This window comes from Lutjanus erythropterus, chromosome 24 (genome assembly GCF_056507025.1).
Source record: "Lutjanus erythropterus isolate fLutEry1 chromosome 24, fLutEry1.hap2, whole genome shotgun sequence".
In the NCBI taxonomy this organism is placed as follows: Eukaryota; Metazoa; Chordata; class Actinopteri; order Lutjaniformes; family Lutjanidae; genus Lutjanus; species Lutjanus erythropterus.
Genome location: NC_139340.1, coordinates 2,365,108 through 2,391,548, shown reverse-complemented (window position 1 = coordinate 2,391,548; position 26,441 = coordinate 2,365,108). Strand labels below are relative to the sequence as shown.

At 39.1% G+C, this 26,441-nt stretch overlaps 1 protein-coding gene across 2 annotated transcripts in view; it reads left to right on the top strand.

Annotated features, from left to right (window-relative positions):
* Positions 1 to 13,540, top strand: part of anos1a (anosmin 1a) — a 36,375-nt gene extending 22,835 nt beyond the window's left edge. Inside the window, exons 6-14 of one of the 2 annotated variants that reach the window (XM_084713513.1) lie at positions 376 to 505; positions 1,119 to 1,324; positions 3,893 to 4,019; positions 6,354 to 6,461; positions 6,828 to 6,916; positions 7,988 to 8,159; positions 10,940 to 11,169; positions 12,547 to 12,688; positions 13,074 to 13,540. In XM_084713513.1, the coding sequence (XP_084569639.1) occupies positions 376 to 505; positions 1,119 to 1,324; positions 3,893 to 4,019; positions 6,354 to 6,461; positions 6,828 to 6,916; positions 7,988 to 8,159; positions 10,940 to 11,169; positions 12,547 to 12,688; positions 13,074 to 13,126 (1,257 nt within the window). In that variant the 3' untranslated portion in view covers positions 13,127 to 13,540. Of the gene's footprint in view, positions 1 to 375; positions 506 to 1,118; positions 1,325 to 3,892; positions 4,020 to 6,353; positions 6,462 to 6,827; positions 6,917 to 7,987; positions 8,160 to 10,936; positions 11,170 to 12,546; positions 12,689 to 13,073 lie in introns of both variants that reach the window. The other variant, XM_084713512.1, reaches the window with a different exon arrangement.
* The last annotated feature ends 12,901 nt before the right edge of the window (positions 13,541 to 26,441 follow it).

The window sequence follows — 26,441 nt, the reverse complement described above, 5'->3', positions numbered from 1 at the left end:
TGACAACAGAAACAACTAAAACAAACAGCAAAACTCTCATTTTGTTGCTCAACCCTGTGTTGTATACTGTTCAATAAATTACCTTGATACCTTGGATCCATGTGTAGCAGCAGGAGCAGCCTGAACAGACGTTTAACCGACTGAGACTGTCTGTCTCACTGCAATGCATAAGAACTGTGATGCAAAGTTTAGTTGTTTGCAGACTGAGAGAAGAGGAGGAGAGGAAGGAGGTCTGTAGTCTTACTCTAACATGCTCCATGCTGAGTGTCACTGTGTGTCTGTTCTGCAGGCTGTGGCTCCTCAAGCCGTCACATTATTCTGCGCATTATTTTTCTTCTCTGACACTGTGGCTTCATGTCTTGTCAACCCTCACAGACAACGGAGCAGGGAGCCAGGCTGTCTGACATCCGGCCGGGCCGCTGGTACCAGTTCAGAGTGGCCGCCGTCAACACCCACGGGAGCAGAGGCTTCACCACGCCCAGCAGACACATCTGCTCCAGCAGAGGTCAGACACACACCCTCTGATTGTGTGTGTGTGTGTGAGAGAGAGAGAGAGAGTGTTTGTTCATGTCTAACTTTAATTATTAAGCAGGTATCATTAAAAGCACAGATTGTATTGATGGAAAATTACAAATGTCACCTTGACAGAGTAAAAAATAACTACTGGTGCTGCAAAATAGTTACTCACATACTAGAAACTAAACTGAATGCAACAAAATGTCAGATTAGTCAAAGTGTGTAGCAATGATTAAAAAAAAAAAAGGTTTTTAGTCCACAAAACACTGCTGGAGTTTCACAGGAAAACGTTGCAGAACCTCTTAAACAATGGAAGTGAATGGTGACCAGTTTTCAGATGTGAAAAACAACAGAATCAATCAGTTTGATCTAAAGAAGAAAAGTAAATTATCTCAACAAACGATTATAGGTCAGCAAAACTTTTGTAATAAGTTTTTCTACTTATTACAACTAATTAATATGAGCATTTTGTTTTACAGTGCAAGAAGAGGAAAGCTAAATAAATTGAAAAAGCTAACACAGCACTTATCTGAGCATTAGTATGTAATATTCCTCTGTGACTGCATGTAAATGCGTACTAACAACATTCCCCTCACCTTTAGACCCCTCCAACCCTCCAGCTCCCTCTGAGCTGAGAGTGGCCAACATGAGCTTTGGCCCCGGCAGGGCGGTGTCTGCCAGGCTCCAGTGGAGCGTGCCTGCTGACCTGGATGTTCCCGTCCACCACTACAAGGTCAGCTGGAGCTGGACTGCAGTCGGACAGGCCTCTGCCTCATCGCTGACCAAGAGGAGGAAGACAGTCAGAGAGGTGAGGACGGACACGTACTACAGCGCTCAGACAACGTTCTGAGGTTACTGTTACTGCAGTCTTCATGTACTGATTCACTCTTAAACTGTATTCTGTAACATGTCAGGGAGCGCAAGGAAGAGTCCTCAAACTTTTCACTTTATGTTCCTCTGCCAAGATGAACCATTCAGTGAGCATCATATTTAATAAACCCACTGCAAAACTGCAGTTAAAGTGATTTAAATAAAGTTCCCTGATACTTTACACAGTTATTTCAACACTCTTAATATTTAACTGGGCATTTAGCTGCCATTAGTTCAAATAAAGAACCCGAGCTGGAAAAATACAAAACGGTTTCATTTGTAAAAGTCAAAGTTGCAAGGACTGCACATAAAAAGCTTTGGCTGAGAAGCCAACTACAAGTCCCAGGCATCATTGTAGCAATAAAAGCTTAACAACTTAACAAGTGTTAAATAGTCACAAGGAGAAATGTGTAAGATCCTAGTCCTAGCTCTGCAGGAGCTCTGCAGGAGCACTGCAGGAGTGTACGAATTCTTGTAAATGTCAGTTGTCTGTCGATGTAAAATTTAGCCTGTTATCCTAAAAACAAAACCCCACTGCTCTGAAATAACACACCCTGGATGATGAGTTAAGTGGCTGCCTGCCTCACTGCCTGCCAAACTCCATTAACATTTTGCTCAATTTAGCAGTTATAAACCTCTACGCCTTCTGCAAGATTATTAATGATTTCTTATGACCCATAAACAGATACTTACTTTGATTAATGTGAAATGGACTGAACAGTTTAGTGAAGCAAGTATTATCTTAATCTCTGATGACATATCATGATCATTTTATGTTTTAGTACATTAAATATAATACAGATTTCTCCTTTAAGTACACAGCTGCTATACTTAACAGTGGGTACTCATGGTGCATATCTGTGGAAAGTTACAGTGAGACCACAACAGCAGGTAATCAATGCCACAAACAAAAAATTACAAAATTAAGACAACTCACTGTTGAATCCTCTTATTTACTCCACTGATCAATAAAACTGACTGCTTCATTGTTTCAAGGTACATTTGATCCAATCCAGCTGTCCAAAACACACTATTACATCCTTAAGTGCCCACAATCTGCCAATTTTCACTCAGAAACCGTGTAAATATAAATTCTTTTACTGTATTGTCATCATATTTGAACTTGGGACTAAGTAAGGCTAAGTGAATTGATCTCATTGTGTTTTCTAGCTAATAAGTCACAGTTAAAGGTTGCCCATGCATGTACTCCAAACGGTTTGAGAAGAGCTTTAAATTTACTTCCTGATTTTACATTAATTTATATGACAAGAAAGTAAAAATGTGTTTCTGCTCATTGATGGAGTGCAGTTATTGAATAAGCATTATTAATGAGCTAGTACTCTGATTAGTCAACATTAGATGAAGGATTTGCCATATAGCAGTGAATTCTGAGGTTCATAGGTCCTGTAGTACTTAGAGCGTCAGACATACTGCATTGAAAGATACAGATAAAAATGTGATATTTAAAAAATCAAAATATAAATCTAAAATACATTTACTGTAATAAATCATAAAATGACCATGATATGTCATCAGAGATCAAGGAAACATGTTAACTTGAAATGCTTGCTACTGTGATGTCAGTGCTACAGCTGCAGTGACCCCTTAGAAATTTGTAGTAACGATAACAAATAACTTTTTGTTTTCCTGTTTCACGTAAATTAGACTTTAAATTAATGCAGAATGTTTGCCGAGCATATAAGTGTCTGTTTTACGAGTCATAAGAAATCATTAATAATCCTGTTTAAGGAGTAGATGTTTCCAACTGTTGAATTAAGAAAAATGTTAATGGAGTTTGGTAGGCAGTGACAGACACTTAACTCATGTCCAGAGTGTGTATTTTCAGAGCAGTGGACTTTTTTTTTTTCAGGGTAACAGACTGAACTTTACATTGACAGACAACTGACAGTTATAACCATCTGATCAACTTAGAGAGGAGGACTTGCCCTCACTTGTTATTGTGAATTTCCGTGTGCATCCTGCACTCCTGCAGTGCTCCTGCAGCCAGCCTGAGCTCTCTTGAGCCCGGCGAGTAGCCATAGATTGTATATTAAATAGGATTTCACCCCATTTAATACATAGTCCATGGCTCCAACTGCTGTTTGGGCTGCTGAACTAATTTTTGCATGTGCAATTGCTGCATACATCCCACAGACAGTGAGCGAGACCTTCACAGGTCAACATAATTCTTCCTGATGCCTGCTGGAGACACACAGAAGCATGTTCAGTCTCTGAGGTCTGATGTGGAGGAATGGTGGCAGTTAGGCTGGACTTGCTGAGAATTCAGACTGGCACATGGCCTTTAGCATTCCCTGACTCACTGCTATTTTCAGGGCTCGTGGACACACACAAGCCACAAGAAAAAGCCAGCGATGAGGGTTTTAAGTGAGGATTTTTACTCCTCAATGACACAAACTACATAAGAATGACATTTTTATCAAAACAGGCAGTTTGACTCTCAGTCTGTATTCTCACGTTGTGTTTTCCTTCCTGTGTTCATGTGCAGAGCCAAGTGGAGCTGGACAGCATGCGGTCCAACAGGAGCTACAGTGTGGAGGTCCAGGCTGTGTCCTACTGGGGACAAAATCAGCTCAAAGGCCCCCGAGCCATCCTGCACTTCTCCACACAGCGCAGTATGTCTTTACACATCATCTAAAAGGACTTGGACTTTCAGCCTGATAACAATAATGTGCAATAATGTGCAAAAAAAGGAAATGTCTTAACGTCTGCTGCAGGGCTGAATGCTTTTTCCTCAGCGTTTCTTTAAAACATCATGATGAAGTGGTTAGTATTCTTGCACATATGGAAAGCCATTTAAACATTTAATCACACCACACTTCTATCTGTAATTATTCTTTACCCATAATAGCATTTCTCAGTTCAAAATTGTATTCTCACCAGTCAGAATGGTAATTTAAGATATGCAGTGTCTATTTGCACCTGGGTGAGAGGTGCAAATAGAAGTAAGAGGTGAAACTTAATTAATTTTTGGACTCAACTGACTTTGTTAGTTTTATTAGTATTGATTTTAAGTTTACATTCTTCAGTTTGTTCTTAGAACCACTTGGTTAGGTTTAGCAAGAATAACCAAATTACACCTGGGTGCAAATAGCATTGTTGGCTACTGACACCAACCTGAACCGATCTCTACTTCACAGTACATTTGTGGATAGTTGCAGTTTCTTTTTTTCTAGAAATAATCCTAATTGTAGATATCTGGAATGACATTTTTGATACTCACAGTATCTGAAATTAAAAGCTAAATACAAACAGCAAAACTGACATCATTTGTCTGAAGAAGAATGATGTTGTGAATATCTGAAATGTTCTTTTTGTGAAGGATGAATTACATACACGTATCTGCAATACATTTCCATTTAAATGTTAAAATGTCTTGCCATATGCGCTAAATGTTTCCTCTTGGTTTTGAAAATGAATCTGTATCATCTTTTCTTTTGAAAAAGGAGAAAACCTTTTGGGTTTAAATATCTCAAAGACCTTTTTCCCGCTGGGATGTTGAATCTTTGATCTTCCGTATCTCAGAGCTTCACTCCACTCAGACACAACCTTCACATTCTACACTCACAAACTTATCCGAAAAAAATCTTTTAATATGAATTCCAAATGTCAAGATGTCCCTTTCAAAGTGACAGGCTGACATCGAGACAAAGAATTCAATCTTTATAAATAAAGTTATTAATGTCACAGTGAATCATTATATAATAACAGAAGTGATTTGTTGGAGCTCAGTTCTCTTCTTACTGTGTAGAAACTGAGAAAAAAGAAATACCTGGTGAAGAAGTTTAACAACAGTCTGATAAAATGAAAAATATGTATGTTTTCCAACATTTTGGTCCCAACAGTTTGTCAGTGTGATTTTAAAAAAAATCACCATAATGATAAACTTTTTCAAAATATCCACAAAATATAAATATATAGATATAAATAAAATAATAATAGAGCATGAAAATAGGTGAAGTTGCAGGACATGCATATTTTTTCATGTTAAAGGTCCAGTGTGTGGGATTTGGGAGGATTATTAGCAGAATATGGCAGAAATGAAGTATAATATTCATCAGCATGTTTTCATTAGTTTATAATCACCTGAAAATCAGTGCTGGGTATCAGAACTCAATTATAGTTAAGTTATGGATCGAAATAACCCAGTACCATGTAAAATCAAAACTTCTTCATTTACATGATACCTCCAGCTGATGCTTTTTGTACCAAAATGTAGAAAAAAATTAATTTGATTGATTATGGTTCTTTGATTTAATACTTCTGATAAGAAATAAACACATAACACAGAAAATATATTTCAGGAATGCTTCAATTCACATGTTAGATACTAAATAACTACAGTATAAATTCTCTTTATAGTTACTGTGTAACTATACATGCATGTTACATGTAGTTACACTTAATTGGCTGTATTCTAAAGCACTGACACTTCTCCCCTTGTTTTGTGCAGTTACACAGTAACTACTTATAGTTACACAGTAACTACATATAGATACACAGTAACTACATATAGTTACACAGTAACTACAGGACATATGGGCTGGAATGTAAAGTGTTACCTCTTGTACTTAGTCTGTAATAACAGATTAAGTACCTAGATCAAACTTGTAATACTACAATAGTTTCTCAGTAGTTACGGTATAATTAAGTGTTACCCTTTTACTCCATCTTCCTACCCGATATCTAGGTAATGTGCTGGTACAGCGTTATTTTAAGAAATTACATCATCACTCTGTAATTATGCTGTATGTTGCAGGCTGTAATCTAAAGTGTTACATGTAATTTTATAAATGATACCCAGCCCTACTGAAAATAAGAGTTGTTATGTTTTAGTTACCTTAGAATGAGCCCTTTATATCCATAGTTTGACCTGCCATGTTTCTACAGCAGCCCAGAACAGATTTCCTGCCATAAAGTTTGATCATATATATTTTTCTGTTTTGAAGCCTCCATTGCCGCTCCAAGAAGTCCTGCAGGAGACGTCCTGGACGTGGGGACGCCGTTCTACCAGGACGGACAGCTGCGGGTTCATGTGTACTGGCAGAGCAGCACAGGTATGTACAGTATGTACAGTACGATGTGAGCCTTCCTGTCGACCTGTCAGTTGTGTAAACAGTGCAGAGCTTTTAAAGATGATTACAGATCAGAGATGATCATCATCTGCAATCACCTGCAGCACAAATACACTTTGTTTAAGGAGACACAGTGAGCTGCACAGTATGTATAAACCCACATGTATGAACATGATCTGAGCTGTTAGTGTGTCATTGTGTTGTTGGTCTGTCTGCTCACTGAATCACAATATGTCAAAACATGCAGCAGAGACACTATTTATACACACAATTTCTCCTCTTTATGGCTTTTTTTAAAATTCAAACTTTATTAAAACTAATTAGGAATCTGTTTTCTGTCCTGTTCAGATCCTTCAGTTGAACTGTACAGAGTCCAGTGGGGACCAGAACACTGTGCACACAACCAGACCAGACCCATGGAGAAGATCACCACACAGGTATAAATTAATGATGCTCATATGATGCACTGTAAAAAAAACTGTCTTCGTTACATTTTTGAGTTTTACATGAGACTCAAACACTTTGAAATTAACTTAAAAACATTTTTGCCAACCTAGAATCTTTAGTCCAGATGATTTACTTTTCTTCTCTTGATGAACTTGAATCTTTGTGTTTTTGAAACTATATTTTAAAAATTGTTCACAGTGAGCTGTTGAGCCAAAGTGACTTTGTTTGGATGCTTGAAATGAAAAATAAAAGGGTGGAATTGAAAATCTTTTGCAAAGAGGACAAGAAAATTATCTAAACTAAACAAGAAAAGTTGGCAAAGCTTGTTTGCCTGTAATGTTTATCATTAAAGTGAAAGTGAATAATTTAATAATTAAGATTTTCAATTGCAATCACGTAATTTTCAACAGAAAGAAAAGATCCAATTTCAAAATCATATTAGTGATGGTTGATGGACGCAAACATCACTGTTGCCTTGTTGCACAAAATAAATTTGTTTAAACTTACAAAAGTTAGTGTCCATGCTGCCATAAACTTAAATTAATTTGCCTGAATTTGAGAAGACAAGTAAAGGCAATTTAATATTAATTCAGTTGTACTTGAAAAATCAAAAGAAAAGTTCAGTTTTCAAGTTTTAACTCAAACAATGCATGCTGGGAAGTCTGCTAATGTGCGGATCATGTGTCTTTAGAAGCTTCATTTAATGAGTTGACTGAACTCTGTACAGAACATTCATTCAACTCATCATTTCAAGGCTTCAAGTTAGAAAAACTCATGTTTAAAAGTTCTGGAGCGGTTTGAAAATTTAAAGTTGAAATATCTTGATTAAATAAAAGTTATATTTTTTATGTTAAGTTAATGAGAGTTGATCCTACTAAATTCTTGTGTGAATTTTTACGGTGTAAAAAGCAACTTACACAGTTGGCATTTTGGGAATCAGCCCTTTTACAACCAAGCAGACGCAGGGTGTTAATAGCCTGAATGAATTAGCCTTGACAGAGGATGTAACACATGTAGAGAGCAGAAGTTGTGATGATCTCTCGTCTCTGTGTCTGATCCAGGAGAGTTTCATCAGCCTGCAGGGTCTGCTCTTCTCCTGTAAGTATAAAGTCCTCCTGCAGCCGGTCAGTAAGAAGAGTCGTCCTCTGGCAGAGAGCGCCACCTTCTTCACTCCCTCCTGTGCCGCCATCCAGGCCAAGAGTCCAAAACCCATCACCTGTCCTGGAGACAGAGGTGAGAACAACTGGAACCTCATGATCAAGTGATGGATTATTTTATTTATGGATTTCTTTAGACCTTTCCTGTGCCTTCTGAAGGCCTGATAAAATAATACAATTGCTGTAGCTAAAGGAGCCCCTGTATACACTCTTTGTATCTGGTTTCACTGGTTAAAAAAACATTATAAGCATCATTTTAGGCTTTTTTCCACTCATCTGAAATTGGGTTAAAGGGATAGTTCACCCAAAAATGAAAATTCAGTCATTATCTACTCACCGTCATGCTGATTGAAGGTCAGGTTTATTTTTTTAGTCCACAAAACACTGCTGGGATTTCACAGGACAACAGTGTTGCAGAATTTCCCAAACAATGGAAGTGAATGGTGGCCAGTTTTTAAATTTAAAGAACAACAGAATAAAAACATGCCTCCATACTACTTGTCTTGCATAGTTCAAGTCTCCTAAAGACCCAACATACTGTTTGCACACCATCACACCACACACACCCAGTTCAGACAGTGTACATGTGCACATGAACGAGGCTCCAAGCTAAGGATCTACAGTGAAGATTCAGGCTAAAAACATGGTGGAAATAACATTTTTCTAGTTAACTTGGCATATTGGGGCTTTAGGAGACTTGGATTACACCAGACAAGCAGTATGGAGGCATTTTATGTTTTTGTTCTGTTGTTTTTTTCTGTTTGAAAACTGGTCACCATTCACTTCCATTGTTCGGGAGATTCTGCAGTGCTATTTTCTTCACAGCGGCACTTTGGGTCTTTTAAACATCAGACCCCCTCGCCCAGGTGGTCCAGCTGGGGTTGATCAAGTTCCGGCTTGCAGCAGCAAGCCTCGGGTTAGCTCTCTTTTTCCAAAGCCACTTCGTGGCTTTCTCTGCAGGTTCAGTTATCAATGAAAGAATGAATGAATGAACTTTATTTGTATAGCACCTGTCATGTACAGAACACAGCTTAAAGTGCTTTACAATTCAGCAGCAAATAAAAACACAACAACAATAATCACCCACAAAACAAATTAAAAATTCAAGAACATAAACGAGATTCATGGAGGATCATAGAATGAGAGGAAGTGACATAATGATATAAAAGTTTGCGAGGCCATTTGGTGACTTGAAAACTAAAAGAAGGACTTTAAAATCAATTCTAAAAGATACAGGAGTCCAGTGTAGATTATGTAAAACAGGAGTTATATGATCTTTCATCTTACTTGTGTTAAAACCCTGGCAGTGACATTCTGAATGGGTTATAATTTTGCAGTGCATTTTGCGTTTTACTTTTATAATCAAGACGACTAAAAACAAAGTCATGAACAAGCTTTTCACTGTCTTGCTGGCTCAGCAAATGCTGCGTAAATGATAAAAGTCATTTTTGGTTAATGTAAAGCTGAGGCCTGAATCTAAAATAATACCGAGGTTTCTCACTTACGACCTTGTGTGAGTCCAGAGGTCCCAGGTCAGCAAGAACAGAATCCCTCTTATTCTTTGGCCCAGCTAGCTGAATCTCAGTCTTATCTTTGTTTGGCTAGAGGAGGCCCTCCTCTTCTCACATGAACACTTGGAGTTGGAGAAAATGACCAGACACAATGTTGTCTTCCAAGGTCCACTCTCAGCTGCCAGTCTGCTGCCTTGTTGTGTGTCGGGCTTCTCTCCAGCTTTAGGAAAAGGGATGGATCTTCCTAGAGTGGTGTTCGTTGGATTGAACTGCCTTGGTGACTGCTTCTGCAGCTGCCTTGAGCACCTACTCGTGGTGCCAGTGGTTGCATCCATTGTCCAGGGCTTTAGGACAGCTGCTAAGTAGATCCAAACACAATGAGAGCAGGAAGGTGTTTCAGTCTTGCCCCATGTGTGGAGGTTTGTTGGGCTTGGCAAGGTGTTGTAGACTGCTTGGATCAGGAATCTGAGGCAGTGGAAATCCAACCAAGTACACTCCCACTCTGTCCAGGCTCCATCCTGACTTAGTCCCCCCAAACTGAGTAGCATTGAGTATAATAGTCAGTTTTTAACATGAGAGTGGCATCAGTCTTCTCATCAAACTCTCAGCAAGAAAACAATGTAAATGCAAGACCTTTTCTTTCAAAGCTGTAACGTGTAACATTTCCACATTAAAATGTCATGACATATGTTGTATATTTTGTTGAATTGTTGACTTACATTATCTTAAATGTTCACAACATCCTTCAAACGCAGAGAAATCTAAGGTAACATTGCGTTTCCTACTAGCCACTGCTCCTAGTTTCTAGTTGCTATAACTTCCAGGATACGTAGGATACGTCACTACTGAGCGTGATTTCTGCCTGAGTCATGTCAGATAGATTTTCATCAGCTATGGTTGTTGTTTAAGAATGAAGACAACAACTCCCATGATCCCATGCTACTTCATGACAGCACCAACTTACGTATTTTGTTATTATTTGAATCTGACCCTCAGTGGAAGAACTTGTATATTGTGTTTAAGTTACTTAATTAATGAATACAGTGAAATGTTTATAACATCTGTCTTTAAACTGTGACAAAATGAACAGAAGTAAAACAAAAATCCACAAAGTTGAATGATGTTGAAATGGAGCTTAATTTTGGAAGAAATATATAAATGTGCCAAAGACTGTCAGCATGTTCTAGTTTGTCTTTTTGGTGCTCCTTGTGGGACTCCTTGGCAGCTTGTTCCTGCCTCAGGCCTGTTATGAGCCTCCCCATGCAGATCATGAACATGCCATAAGAACTTGGTCATCATCGCAGCACCTGTCTTCATTTAACCCCTGGCCCTCTTCGTCCAGCAGTGTCCTCTCAGAAGGTCCTGGCGAAAGCGGCCAACCTGACGGCGTCCTTCGAGGTCCGGGGCGGCAACATGACGGCCATCTTCAGCTGGGATCTGTCCGCGGCCCCGTCCCGCCACCAGCAGCTGACCGGTTACCAGGTGACCTGGGCAGAGGTCGTCCCCACCAACCGACACAACACCAACAACAAGCTGCCTCACAGCCTCATCTCCCAGTCCCAGATCCTGCCCCCGGTCAGTCAGAGCTGAGTTTTGTTCAGGTCTGGATGTTTGTTTAGGAAATAAAGAGGCAGAAGAGTGTGACTTCATGAGAAATCATGTCCTCTTCTGTACAGTTAATAATTACCTTTTCAAAAATGTAATCAGTCCAAGTATCACAATATTAAAGTAATTTAACTTTATTACTTTATGTTAATTTGGGATTACCTCAGTACAAAATATGGTGATATTATTTAGCCTAATATAGTGTTTTTATGGCTGCAACTAACGATTATTTTCACCATCAATTACTTGGTCGATTATTTTCTGCCTGCAATCATTTAATTCCAAATAATTGCCAGTGAAACCAAGAGTCAGTCAGTGCACAGCAGATGAAAGTTAAAACTCTTTCAAGGAAATTTCTGTTTTCCCTGTAATTACTCCTAAATAACAGTTTTTACCATGAGACCTTCCTAGGAATGTATAATATATTTTGAATATTTTTATTCTCTTCAGAATAATGTTACAAGTTAAGTTTTTTAGGCCAACAGCATAAAAAAAAGAAAATAAAGGGTCATAATCTTCTCAGCCATAACCACATTGCTGCATTTATACAGAAGGAAAAATCATTATGAACTTCATATTGGAAAATATTCACAAAAGCTTTAACTGGACAATTGCATTATAGACTTGTTCTGATTTTGGATGTAATGTACATGAAGATATTCTAATGGTACTAAATCAAACAGCACTCTCTGACAGTTCATACTTCTTCATTGAACCAGTTCCTCAGATTACAGCATGATCAAAGATAATCAGTTGGGGTACAAATTTCTATCTATTTAATGCACATATGTGAAAGAGTAGGGTTGAAATAATGTCTAAGGTCAGATATAGGCATTCATGACATCAGTATTTCTATAAATCCTGCCTACAGCCCTATTTTTTTTTCATTTTAAAGTAATTCTCTGTTGTGCAAGATAACTGAAAATAGGAAATATGTTACAAAATATGGTTATTTAAATGACAATACTGCTGCAGACAACAAGAGCAATATTTAATGACAAAATAAAAAAAACAACAGAAAAGCTTAAACTGAAAATGTCAATAAAAAGAGCTTTTAATTTTCCTTCTTTAAAATCTTATTTCATTTTTCAAAAATTTCATTTGACAGTTTGATTTCTTTTTAACATGTATTCAAGACTCGAAGTCCAAATATTCATTTTTCTGTGTTAATGTGTTCTTGGTGAAGTTGTTCTCTGTTTTTTATTTGCAGACAAATCTCAGGGTCACAAACACTTTCAGAACCTTTAGTCTGCAGCTCCCCCACAATCTCACACACCTCCAGCATGCGAAACTTTTGTCTTCTCTTCCTGTCCTCTGACTGTTCGTCCTCTGTCCTCTCTCTCTCAGGACGTTAAAGTTCTGGTGGTGTCGGGCCTGCAGCCTGCCAGTCTGTACAGGTTGGAGGTCCAGGCCATCACAGCGGAGGGAGAGGGTCCTGCAACCAGCCGGACCTTCCAGACCCCCGGACACCAAAGCACCCTGAAGCACAGTAAGGAATGACAGAGACGAAACATTTAAAAAAAAAAATACATATCACTCTTTGCAGAGACACAAGAGACAAAAAAAAAAAAAAAATCACAAGAATATGGCTGGATTTCTTTTCTTCTTGAGTTTTCTTTAAAGCTCCTACATACTCATGTTCCACCCACGTGTCTCTTTGACTTGTCATACCTGATTCTCAGAGACTGTGTGGGCATCTTGATTGACATCTGCCTCACTCTGCTGTTAGCTTTGTTGCTGTTGTTGGACAACTTGTGCTGCTTGAATTATTATTAGTTTGCCTTAAAAAGATGAAAATACGCCCTCTGCTTTGACTGCCTTCCCTTCAAAGTTTCAAGTTTTTACCAACAAATGTCTTGTCCTCCTTCACTCAGGGCCCAGGCTGAGGAAGCATCACCTGAAACAACCAATCATTGAGAGGCACTGAGCCCAGACAGCCAATCAGCCTGCATGAACCAAGTCTCCCAAACTCAGGATGTTGAAGAATCCACAGAGCAGTGATAGCTAACGACAAGTGCAGCCTCACCAGCTTCATGATGACTTCTCCTTTTTAATCTGTCCCTGCAGTGTCTCACAGTGGACCGGTCTGTGTTAAAGTGTTAAAGCTGCTACATATACTGTAGTAGCATTCCTAAATCCATGAAACCATCACCGATGAGTTCGGCAGCCTCTGCTGGCCTTGATGTGCCAAAAATAACTAAAACTACAGTTTTAAATAAATTAAGTTAGAATTGCTATACAGATGACAGGCTGCCGATCGCTGACTGTGGTCTCATTGGTTCACAATACAGAGGTCTCACAGTTAGTATGACATTTAGATATAATAAATCAACAACATAGAAGATGATGATGTCTGTGTGCATCATCATGGCATGTAGATACAGTAGATAGACCAGTGTTATTACCTGTAGGGCTGGGTACGGTTATGCAAATGCAACATCAACAAAACAGGAGGGTTAATGAAATATAGAATAAATTAAGAAAATCATAGTTTCAGTCTGATCAAAGAATAATTAAGCAATACTGTGAATCTTACAGCTTTTCAGCTCTCCGTTCTGCTGACAGAATTTACTCTCTGCTCAAGAAGTATTTCGATTTGATACCCAGCCCTGATATATGGCAGCGTATTGCTGCCATGTCAGAAAAGGAAAATCGGATTAGTATTTCCTTTTAATGTGATAAGTTTATTATTATAACAAGATATTTTTCATGTTATAATGTGATATTTTCATATTATTATGATACACATACTATAACAAGAAACTACTTATACTATACTATTTATCTTGTAATAATGTGACATGTTATAACATGATAACTTTGTTATTGTTAGAAACAGAATATAAATGTAGTTGTATCTACATTTTCTCTGCCTGAAGCACGGCCTGAAAGGGTTATTATTATTATTGTTTTATGCAGTTTTTAAGTTAGAATTTAATGAGAAACTTCTTGAACTTTTGACACTTTACATACATGTCTAAACAGGGTAAAGGTTTTTAATAATTCGACGCCTGGATCTGAGGATACTGAGCAATTCTGGATCCGACTTCCTCAGCCGCTGCTTACCTAAAATTAGCCTAGGATTGTTTTTTTAGCGAAGTGGCTGGTTACTTTGTTGTGCCACAAGGTTGAAAACTACATTTTTATGCAGATGATACCATTTTTTATGCTTAAGCACCATCTGTGGAACAAGTGGTGTCACATCTTCATGTAGTTATAATAAGTTATGACGCTAAAACTTTCATGCTATAAAATGATAACTTATATTGTTATAACACTAAAACAAGAAATGTTTCCTGTTATAACAAAATACTCTTTTTAAAATGTGCAGTCTTTCAAAGTTGTGATAACTTATTGTTATAACAATCTAAATTATCACGTTATTATGTGAAAGGTTTTAAAACAGTAAGTTGTTACGATACAATACAATAACATGAAAATATCTTGTTATAACATGAAAAAAAGTCTTGTTAAAATAGTAAACTTCTCACACTATGATCCGTATCTTTTTTCCTAGCATGGCTGTGATACGCTGCCGTATTAATGCCCTGCTGCACCATTACAAAGTCCTTTTGATGGAATTGCATGCAAACACCCAAAGTGTTGTCAGAGTTAATGAGTGGAACCTTCAGTATTATTTCAAACCTGTAAAAGGATTTCCTGCAACTGATTCACAGATGTGTTGTTTAATGAATGACATGTAGCTTTCCTGTACTCTGTAAATGATGTATAAAATGTTTGTCTGTATTTATTAGATGTGGTATATTTGTGTCTGGACGAGTGTCTACTGTAAACATCATACATCTGTTCTGTATGTGTGCTCAGCCTTTTGTAAACCTCTAGAGACCCTGTACAAAGATGTTTTTTAACTAAAGATAAATTCCATGTCAATATGTGTACAGTTCCGTTTTTAATTTCCTATTATTGGATCTTTTTTTTTCTCTGCTTCCTCATCAGCATTTTTCCCCCAGTATCCGGCGGTGACCTGTGTCCGTTGAGAGAATTTCTAATGATGGTGTAAGCGAGGCTGTATTCCTGAGGGGAGAAGCAAAGCCACGAGAAAACAAAGATCTGCACTCTAATTCTGCCTCCATTATTCTTGAGTTGGTGCACAAACAAAAGGCTTGACGAAGCCTCCAGGGATACAGTATGTGGTAATAAGGATGTATACCCTTCTACACACACACACGGACCCTTGTTTTACTATATTCATGAGGACCCATCATGGACATAATGCATTCCCTAGCCCCTTACCCTAACCCAGTGGTTCCCAAACTAAGGGGGTGGACTCCCCTGGGGGGTGCAGAGTCATTGCAGGGTGTGTGTAGATGGCCAGGGGAGAAATATAGAATGAAAAAAGTTAAATAAATATGATTTCTAACAGGGAAATGAACAAACAAGAGCTTCATTTCAGTAACTTGAATCTTTTGTTTTTATCAGTTGCTTCCCCAATTAATGTTATTGATTGATAATAATTGTGTTTTGGAGTGTGTGTGAACTTTTTCAGCCTCTGAAGAAGGGACTTCCAGAAAAAGTTGAAGAGCCACTGCCCTAAGCCTGACCTAGACCTAACTGACCCTTCCTAAGTCCTGCCCATTTTTGCTCTGTATTCCAATAACACATAACCTCAATCAGCTTTCTGCTGTCTTGTTGCTATGTGCTAAGCTTGCCTATGTTTAAATTAAAACCCAATTTTAAAGATGTTGCTAAGGGATCTGTAAAAGCTACATCTTAAGTTAGCTTATGTTAGCAAAATCCCAGCTAACTAGCAAGCTAATCTACATTCATCATTAACTAGGTAGCTACATAAGTTGTTAGCTAGCTAGTTACATCTGGGGGCCACATAAATCTTCATAAATCATAAAGCTGGTTAGTTAGCTAGCATTTTAGCTAACTTAAGATTTGACTATATATATATGTCTAAGTAGCCTAAAACATCTCTTATCTAAGTATGGGAAGCAAGAAAGGAAAAAGTTGTGAAATGTTTGCAAATGTTAGCAAATTTGTACCAATTCTTATCCATCAAACATCCCGTTAAAGTTGTTGGGTCCAGCACTTTGGCCCCCAGGTATAGTGAGCTCCCATTATTTGACCCCTCAAATATAATGAAATGTACACACATAATAGAATTCTGGTATGACGGACGTCTTGGACAAAAGGCAGGAGAGACTTAGTTGATAATTGCGCCTACACTTCTTAACTTGTGAGGACTTGACTTTTGTATTTTCTATCCCTATTTATCCAAACTAAGTACCTAACCCTAACTTAAACCTAACTCTAACCCTAAAACCAAGTCTTAACCATCAAACAACCCTTTAAACCTAGGTTTCAGCATTTTGTTCTCCACAAAGCTGTTGGAGCTGTTGAAGTTTATTTGGCTCCTATTTTTTGGACCCCCAAGAATAAACAAGCCCACTTAGTTGCCTTAGTTGTCCATTGTTCTCACAAGTCTTTTGGGTCCTCAAAGAGTCGATATGTATTCCAGTGAACTGTCCTCATATTCAAGTGAAACAGACACACAGCAAGACCGCATGATTGCATCTTCATATTCACACACTTCTTTTGGTAGACAAGTTATTACTCCTCACACACTATCTACACAAAGCGTTTTCCGCGTGCTTCCCACAGACATAAAGAATATAGTCCATATTTGCTGTTGTACTTAGGTCCACATATCAGAGTGTCAAGAGCAGCTATGTTTAGTCTCCCTAATGCTCTGCATATGATAATGAAGCTCAGATGGAGTGTGTCTCTGTGATGGAGTATCATCTGAAACACTTGCCTGTAACATGACAGAGGATGGAGGTTTTGCACACAGACACAGTGCAGCACAGGGAGTCCATTTGGATAAGGAATAGCTCTGCCTGGAGCGTAAAAAAACATCTTTACCCAGAATTTATGACCATTTCAAGGTTTTTCCCCGACCAGCCTAAATATGTTTACCACAGTGGAGGGAGGAATACAGCAGAACAGATATTCTTTATTACAGTAAAGTCACTCTGGGGAGAGAAAATAGGTTATGTGTAAACTAAAAAGACGATACATTTTTTATTAACAGACCAGTTTACCAATTTGACACATGGGGATCATTGTGTAGTCAGGTTGAATACGACTCAGTCTGTAAAGACAGTTGTAGTGTAACATGGGGAGTTTTGTCTGAGAGGTAACCATGATGATGTCATCTTTCCCACCAACATGGAACCGGTACCGATCTGGTTCAAGCACTTAACTTTAAACTGTTCCCAGTATTTTAACCAAAAATCAGCTGGTTCAGAACCTGAAAAGTTGGCTCCCATCTGGAACCAATAAATAAGATGTTTTCCTTGGGAACCAAAGTGTGCAACGCCCTCAATTGATGACATCCTTGATTATAATGGTTCCACTCAAAATTGGTGGAAATGCAGGTTGGTTCATCAGATAACACCAAGGTTCCGAGGATCGGTACCAGTTCAAGAACCAGAGCTTGGTGTTATATGTGAAAAAAATAACATTTTAAACTTTCTGTCTATCATCTTCTTGATTATTAGTTCTAGCATCATTTTAGGAGAATTATCTGGAAATGATCAATATATGAAATAAGTGGTCCAGATCTAGTAGCCGCATATGGACCATGACACGACCACATTGCAGCCAACAGTATGAATATAGCTTGTCCTGTTTAGCACTGTTTTTTTTGGCAGTGGTGTCCAGTGTTCAGCTTTGGTGTTTATTGACTGAATTCCCTCATTTTCCCCACCAGGCACAGCTGGAAAGGGATTATGCAATTGCTTCCCTGTGTGTATGAGTGCGTGCATGATCAATGGATCTGCATCTTGTCCAGAGTTAATCTTGAATGCTTCTGGACCGATCTGCTTTATCTTTTAAAAGCACATTCATGACTGTATGCTGAAGGACCTCTGTGTTTCAGAATTTTTGAAAACCTTTTTTTTTTTTTTTTTAACTGGTCAAATGTCACAGTGACCTCACCAAACACATTTTTGGCCATAACTCAAGAATTGATGCGCTAATTAGGACAAAAGTTCACACAAATATCTAGCAGGATAAAATAATGTGGTGATGACATTTTAAATCCAAAAGCTCAAAGGTCAGCTTCACTGTAACATCTTAATGTTCAGCTCCTTATCATGTCGTTTGTCCTCCTAAAAATAGTCTCTAAGTGAAGACCAAAAAATGTATTTAACAACTTTTATTAAATTCCTTGAATGTCACAGGTCAAAAATAGTGATAAGTTCCATATTAACATCCTTCAAAGTCTTCACTACAGACATTATATTAGTGTGGACAGACTTGACTGGTTGGTGGACACACAAACCAAACAACTGTGAGGCAGTAATTCTATTTGTTGTTCTGTTCTATACAACATTGCAGCAGGTGCTTCATCATCTGTTGCCTGGCAGGGATCTGTATTCTACTGACAGACAGACTGTAAAAGGGTTGTGTAACACATCACTGTTGCATGTGTATACACAGGTATACACCCAGTAAATTATTCCATAGTGCATTTTAAAAATTTACGTAAGATTGAATGTAAAGAGCAGCAACACAATGGTGATGATGATATGGTCGACATCTTTACATCAAAAGTGTGACATCTGGGAAACATTGTTATGAACTGTGAGTGTGTTTGAGCACGAAGCGTCATTGACTGGTTTTTCCATTGCTTGGTGTCCCATTTCGTCCATACATTCTTAGTTTTCCTGATGGGACATTAGCCAGGAGCAGCCTTAACCTAAGCTTGATAGCCTGTTAGCGTGTCTCTTATTCCCGCTCTCCTCCCCTCCTCCTGGGTTGGTCACAGTGTGTCTGGCTGGTCTGGCTGGGTGGTAGAAAGATGCCGTATACAATGTTGATCATCTCAAGGTCTGTTGCTTTAATGATCTTTAATGTTCAAACATCTACATCCAGCATGTCCCATGTAGTTCTCAGAGTTGTAGAACATATTGGCAACATGTGATGCTAACTTGATGTCACACATTTAAGTTATATAAAGTTATAAAGGCCTCATACAGAGACAGATTCCTGTCGTCTGCATAACACATTTTTATGACCCGTGAAGCCCACAAAGGCAGTCTGGATGAGTAACTATTTTCATGCAAACATTTTATACCCCTACGCTCCACCCCTAAATGTACAGTAAATACATGCTTTTTAAAACATACATTGGAATTTGAAAGTCACAATGAACATGCTTCTTAAACACTCACGACAACTTAAACACAAGTAGTATGTAATGGCAGTCCTGCATAAAGAATAATTTACAGACGTTTACTGACTTCAGTATGTGGCCCCCAGATATGAATTAAAAAACAATAGCAGACTTGTGGGTGTTTCACATTGTTTGTGGGAACTTTCCGGGTCACCTACTTAGAAAATGTGCAGTTCATTTTCTGCATCCTTAAATGATTGTGCACCAGAGAGGGTGCAGATCCCACTGGGTGTTGCACAATGTCTCATGCATGGTGTGAGCTCAGAGTGTTCAGAAGTGCCCCCTCCCCTCCCTTCCCCTCGACTAACACTCCCAGAAGTTGGCCTTGGTCGAGAGGACTCGTTCTGGAAGAAAAAAAATTGGATTTTTGATGTGTTAAACATCAAAGCGATGTGTTTTTGCCTTGAAATGGACCGTGTGAAACGTGCATTTAAAGGAATTGGAATGAGATGGCGACCCGCTGTGCCGGGGCCGGCATGGGGCCGGGCGGGAAATGTTTTATGTCTATATGTTTGTTAGAAGTGCATTCTTTTGATTATGACTCTGCACTTGAATCTGATTGCACACATCTGTTGGGGACACATGTCCCTCCTTTCTCTCTGAAGCATTCATTTAGTGCTTTGTGATCATGTGGACGACCATAATTAATGATAACAATATCCAAAATGGTGCTTGCAATGCCGGGAGGAATATTTTAGTGCTGCACACATCATGATTTTATTGATTATATGACACGTGGGCGCTGCCTTGGTGCTAACGTCCCGCGTCTGTCTTTACTTATTTAGTAGTGGTGTGAGCACTTTACAAGGACAGAGCAGGACACACGTATTTGATAATGAATTCTTGGCTCCTAATGAGCAACGAGACCTTGAAATGAAAATGGAATTTCCACTTTAATTTGACGGAATGTGCCCTGCCCTGTCAAGTCCTCTCCCATGCTGTTTGTCTGTTCTTTTGTCTCTCTGCACACAACATAAGACTGCTTAGATAATCACACAGACCTGTCTTTGCATACTGTTTGTACTCTGATGATTTGCTCTATGTGTGGGCCTTGCAATGTGCTCAAAATAAAACAAAAACCTAGGTTGTGTCACAGTTAAAAATAAAACACAATGGAACCCGAGATCACGACTCAGGAGAGAGATATAAAGCAAAAAGTATTTTTTAGTTAGAAAAGTACAAGGATACACAAATCCAGACAGTCACATAAGGTACAAAGAGTTCAAACTGAGGTTGAATCCAAATACACAGGCATGGTCAAAAACTACATCACGATTAAAAAAGTGGATTGCTGGGGCTCATGACACAAAGACAGCCTGGCGGAGAAATGGTGGAAATAGACCTATATATATATATATATATATATATATATATATATATATATATATATGTATGTGTGTGTGTATATACAGTCGTGTCTACATGGTAACCCATTGACTGTAAATAAAGATGGATGACGCGTCTCCTCTTCCTCCCCCTGCACAGAACTGAAGCCAAAATACCAAGTGCTGCCATCTTGTGCTGGTGACGTCATTTGGAGCCAGAGTCTGTGCAGTAGTGACCAGAGTTGGAGCTGCAGTATCGAGTTCCCACCCACACAGCCAGCCAACTCAATCGTGAGCAGAGCTCAGCTGTCAATCATGACTTTAAAGCCTCTTTATATAGCACCAAATAACTAATTAAAACCAAGCTAACACTGAAGTTCTGGTTTGGCCCACATCCCATCTGCTGACATGCAGGACGCCATTCAGATGTTTTGGCCCATCTGATTTGGTCCATTTTCAACAGACTTTTCACTTAGATGGACATCCTTGAATAGTTGTCTTTCAGTGACAAGAAGAGGTCTTTTCACTCGTCACTTTCAAACAAAATCAAATCTTTCTTAGATGACTAGGAAAAGCCATATTTTCAACATCTTTTCAAGCAAATTTTACTGGGTGGCATCAGTCAAATTCATATTCAATTTAGTTTATAATGCATTTTGTCTCTTTTTTGGCAAATTAATTCCACTCAAACCACAAGCGTAGGGAGGTAGAGAAAAAGTCTGTAATCAGAACTGTACAAAAGCTACAAAAAGTGCAATTAGAGTGTCTGTGGGGAGAGTTTGAGGAGGGAGACAAAGCAAGAACAGAAAGAAAGAGAAGCTATTTAAAAGCATATAGTATGTTTAAGAAGTGCTGGATTATTTACACAAAATTATCCTATATTTATTATTAAAATGATGTATGATAATTCATGTTTTAAATATCGCAGTTATTGTAAATACCAGTGTATTGCAACAGCCCTAATTTGTACGTGTTGTTTCTTAATATTCTGATGTAGCTTGCATGTGGGAGATCACTGGAGTCAGGAGGAACACAGGGAAAGAAGTGGACGAAGCTGTCTGAAAAGTGAAGCTAATGTGTAAGTGCCTTAAACCTGCATTCTTTTTAATGGCCAGCAGGTGGTGACTCCACTGGCTGCAAAGATAACTCTAAATATATGGAGTTGTATGAAAAAAAAAAATTAAGTACTTCTTGTGATGGCCCCAAGGCCTCTGACCTACTTTTTGGTTGGTTGCTGAGGCCTTGGGAGTGGCTCATTAGTAGAGATGGCTAACACCTGAGCTGGTGTGGAGGCTCACCTATATTTATGGGTGACTGAGTATTCAGTGCTCTCTCTCCTCCTTGAGCTGTTTGGTTTGTTTGGGTCTTGGGTTATTTAGTTTTTTGGGCTCATTGTTTTGAGGTAAAAAGTTAGTGATAAAATTGTTGGTGTGGTGTTATATTTGGACTGGTGTTCTCCTCTCTTAGGCACAGCAGCAGGCTCTGTTAGAGAGTCTGGTGAAGGGTGTTTTCAAGAGTGTGGCGGGGAAAGTGGTTAGAGCAACTGGCTCAGGATCACATCCAGGGTTTCTTGGGGAGTCACTGTTTTATGCAGTTGCTCTCCAGTACCGCTGGGCTACAGTGAGTAAAAACCCACCACTGGTACCTGTCTGAAGACTAGGGCTGAGGTTAATTAGTCGATTCTGCAAGGCAGTTAGGTTGGGAGACTCCAGTTCTTTTGGGCCACTTGTTGCATAATGCAAAGTTTTTGTAGAATTTACCTCAATTTGTTTATCTAGGTTGCTAGATTTGGGTCGTGGTTATGGTTAATATTGTGGAGGATTTCATTCAGTCCCCTTCGGAGGAGTTGCTGGAGCAATGTAACAAGGAACAGTTGATAAAGATTGCACAGCATTACTCTATTGAAGTTGAGCCCAAACGGACAAAGGAAAACCTGAAGAGTATCATCAAAGCTAACTTGCAAGAATCTGGTGCGCTCATGGATGGGAAAGGTGAGAGTGGTGTAAGTACTTCTATGACTGGATTAACATTTGAACAGCAGAAAGAATTGCTGCTTTTGAAATTAGATCATGAAAAAGAATTGGAAAAAATAAAATACAAAAAGGAACAACTGAAGTTGGACTTGGAAATGCAAAAGTTGGCATTAATTAAGGAAGGTAAAGTGTCTGCATCTGTTTTAAATGAGGACCCCATTAGTTCACGTTTTGATGTTGCCAGTAATTTGAGGTTGTTGCCAATGTTCAATGAAAGTGATGTAGAAACCTTCTTTTGCTTGTTTGAACGTATTGCTGATTTAAGATGCTGGCCTGATGATGAGCGGGTCTTTTACAGGTAAAGCACAGGAAGTCTATTCTGCTCTATCTTCCGAGGACTGTAAAGATTACAAGGTGGTAAAATCAGCTGTCTTAAAGGCTTATGAGTTGGTTCCTGAGGCTTATCGCCAACGCTTTAGGGGTTGACGAAAGACTGGTAAACAAACACATGTGGAATTTGCACGGGATTTAATATCACATTTTAATCGCTGGTGCTCCTCATCTGGTGTTAAAACATTTGATAAATTGTGTGATCTAGTTGTTCTAGAACAATTTAAACAGCCTGTACCTGATTACATTGCTACCTATATTAATGAACACAAAGTCACCTGTCCTAGTGAGGCTGCAGTGCTGGCTGATGAATATGTGTTAACACACAAGCGCATCTTTGGTGAGCAATATAAAGATAAATCTCAGAAAGCAGACTTGTTGTCCCCAAAGTTGGAACAACAATCTAATGGTAAAAGTGATCCAAATGTGTGTAATTATTGCCATCAAAAAGGTCACTGGAAAAAAGAATGTCTTTTGTTAAAAGGTAAAAACAAAGTATCCCATGTGAAGTCAGCTGACTTGGCTGCAACAATTTATAATCCCAATTTTGGTGACAAAGGAAAGCTTGAGGCTCCATTTCAAATGCAGTTCAAGCCAATAGAAAGCTCTGAGATTGACCTGGGTTACGCTCCATTCATGTCTGAGGGTTTTGTAATGTTAACTGGGAGTGATAAGAAAGTTCCAGTCAAAATTCTGAGGGATTCAGGAGCTTTGCACACTTTTGTGAGGGAGGCCATTTTGCCTTTTTCTCCAAGCTCAGACACAGGGCGCTGTGTTCCAGTTAGAGGGATGGGTCTACAAACCATGTTTGTGCCGATGCATAAAATGTTCTTGTCATGTGATCTGGTACAGGGGGAGGCTGAAGTGGGTGTTCGCCCTGACCTGCCAGTTGAAGGAGTCGACATCATTCTGGGAAACGACCTGGCAGGTGGTCGAGTGTGGTCAAATGACATAAGACCAGACAGGGTAAAAGTATCTGACATGTCCATGACTGTGCAATGACTGCTGCTCTGTCTGATAGTGAAATAGTTTTGGAAAAGTCTTGTGATGTGAAAAAATTTGTATTGTCACTGCCAACTGATCTTAATGTTTCTCTTTCAGAGCTGGTGAAAGAACAAAGAGAGGACCAGTCTCTGAAGGACCTGTATGATCTGGTTTTGCCTACATCTCAGGTAGGAAAAGTGAAGCAGGGTTATTTCTTCCTGGATGACCTCTTGGTAAGAATATGGGCCCCTCATGGTGAGACTTTCAGTGGTGATCCAATTGTGCAAGTTGTATTGCCTTCAAAATTTAGGACATCAGTAATTCAGACAGATCATGACAATGTTGCAGGACATATGGGTGTAAAAAAAAAACCTATCATTGTGTGCTTCAGCATTTTTTTTCTGGCCACGTGTAAAACATGATATTTCGGTGTATATAAAGACGTGTCACACTTGTCAGGTTACAAGTAAACCTAATCAAACAATCTGTTTTCTCTGTTAATATCGCTGAACTGAGGAATTTATTGCTTCAGTTGACTACATTTACCATCTACACTGACTGGACATCCACATGAAAGGTGCTGTATTTTCCCTTTAAGTGCTTATCTGAGCAGCCATGCAGTTTATAGGCCTAATGGCAAATTTCTATCTTCTTTCTGAGTGTTCCAATACCATCAGATATCAGAAATAAACACTGAAATTGACAACTTGCAGTCATTCCCTTCTGTTGTTGTGTAACACACTGTCGGAGATGATTAACTCAGCTGTCAGCAGTGAAAAGAGACCGAGATCAGAAGTTCGATACAGAAATGACTCATCCTCCTACAGCGCATACACCAGCTTAATAATAAGGCCCACACTGATATATAATAGAAACCAGAGGCATTGGCAGCGCAGTGGTCGGGCTCAAGGTAACACCCTGTGAATGAATGTCGACCTCTGTCAGTCTGCTTTCACCTCCCATCAATATATCATCAGTGCAGAGAGCGCAGTGGCTGCACAGACAAACTTCTCCTCATCATCTGCATGTCCTCCAGGAGACGCAGCTTTTGTTCAGAGCTGGAACAGGGAGCAGTGCACGTCTCCGGTCATTGTGTGAGTCCTTGGTCGGCAGACTGAGCCATGGAGCTGATTACAACCTTGGATCCATTGATCTGTGCATCTCACCCCACATAAATGCAGGCCAGTGTTGCTGTAGCCTGTTCATTAGCTGACGGTTATTGATTCCACTGCACTACTGAGTCTCCTGGCTGGGGAGACAGAGACTACAAAGGTGGAGAACGACATCATTGGCATATTGGATAAGAAGCAGAATGTAGCTCTAGTTATTGACCTGTCCAAAGCTTTTGATACTGTTCACTGTTTGTCTAGTGTTCGTATATCTTAGCAGACAGAAGGATGTTTTCTGAATAACCATGCAGATATGTTCACACTGTGGTGTACCACAGGGTCTTGAGGAAAAAGGGGAGGGACTTAGGAAGGTCAGTTAGTCTCCCTGCTTGATTATAAAGGCCAGGTTTGTGAATTTGTTGTCAGACAGGTCTCCGTGTGTACCAGTTGATCTCTAAATGGCAAAAAAATTGTTAGGTTGTCTATCTCTGCTGTGGTGAGGAGTGGACATTCAGGTGAATGGACTCACAGAGGAATTAAAAGGTTTGGTGCACTGGCTGGTTAAAAAGTGATGTCTATACAGATAATTGTTTCGGATAAGTAGCTGGTGGTACAGAAACAAGCATGCTGCATGCTTATTTTCTTATTGATGCTGATGACATTGAAATTTCAGATAGGATCAAAGCAATTTGGTAGATCCCAGAAAAGTCTCAAAATTTGGTATGAAAGGACAGGCACTTTCAAAAATAATTGTAATGAACTATATGTCTATTATCACTAACACAAGCTTACCAATCCAACTGCTAATTGCTGATCTTAATGGGATTTACCTGGTTAAATATGGGTTGAATAAAATACTCCAGAGTCACAGGTTAAAAAATAAGTCCTGCTTTGTCAATCTTGAAATTATAGAAATGCTATCAAATGATACAACCGACATGATATTTCACTAAAATGTTGTGCAGTTTTATACAAAGTATTTGGGAAAGTGAAAATGTTTGACGCCCTTGAGAGCCACAGAGAGAAGCTCTGAAGAGAGGCTAACTTAAATAAATGGTGACACTCAATTCTTCATTTCCCATCCTCCTCACCAGCTGCTTCCTCCACACTGGCTGAAGTACTAAGCAGATGGACTGTGAAAAATAGCTAGGAGTGTGTGGAGCACATACAAAGAGGAATGCAATCACATGCGTGTGCAAAAAGCACACGCACACGTAAAAACAAAGCACGGTTGCGTGCAGTAATCCCCCCAAGA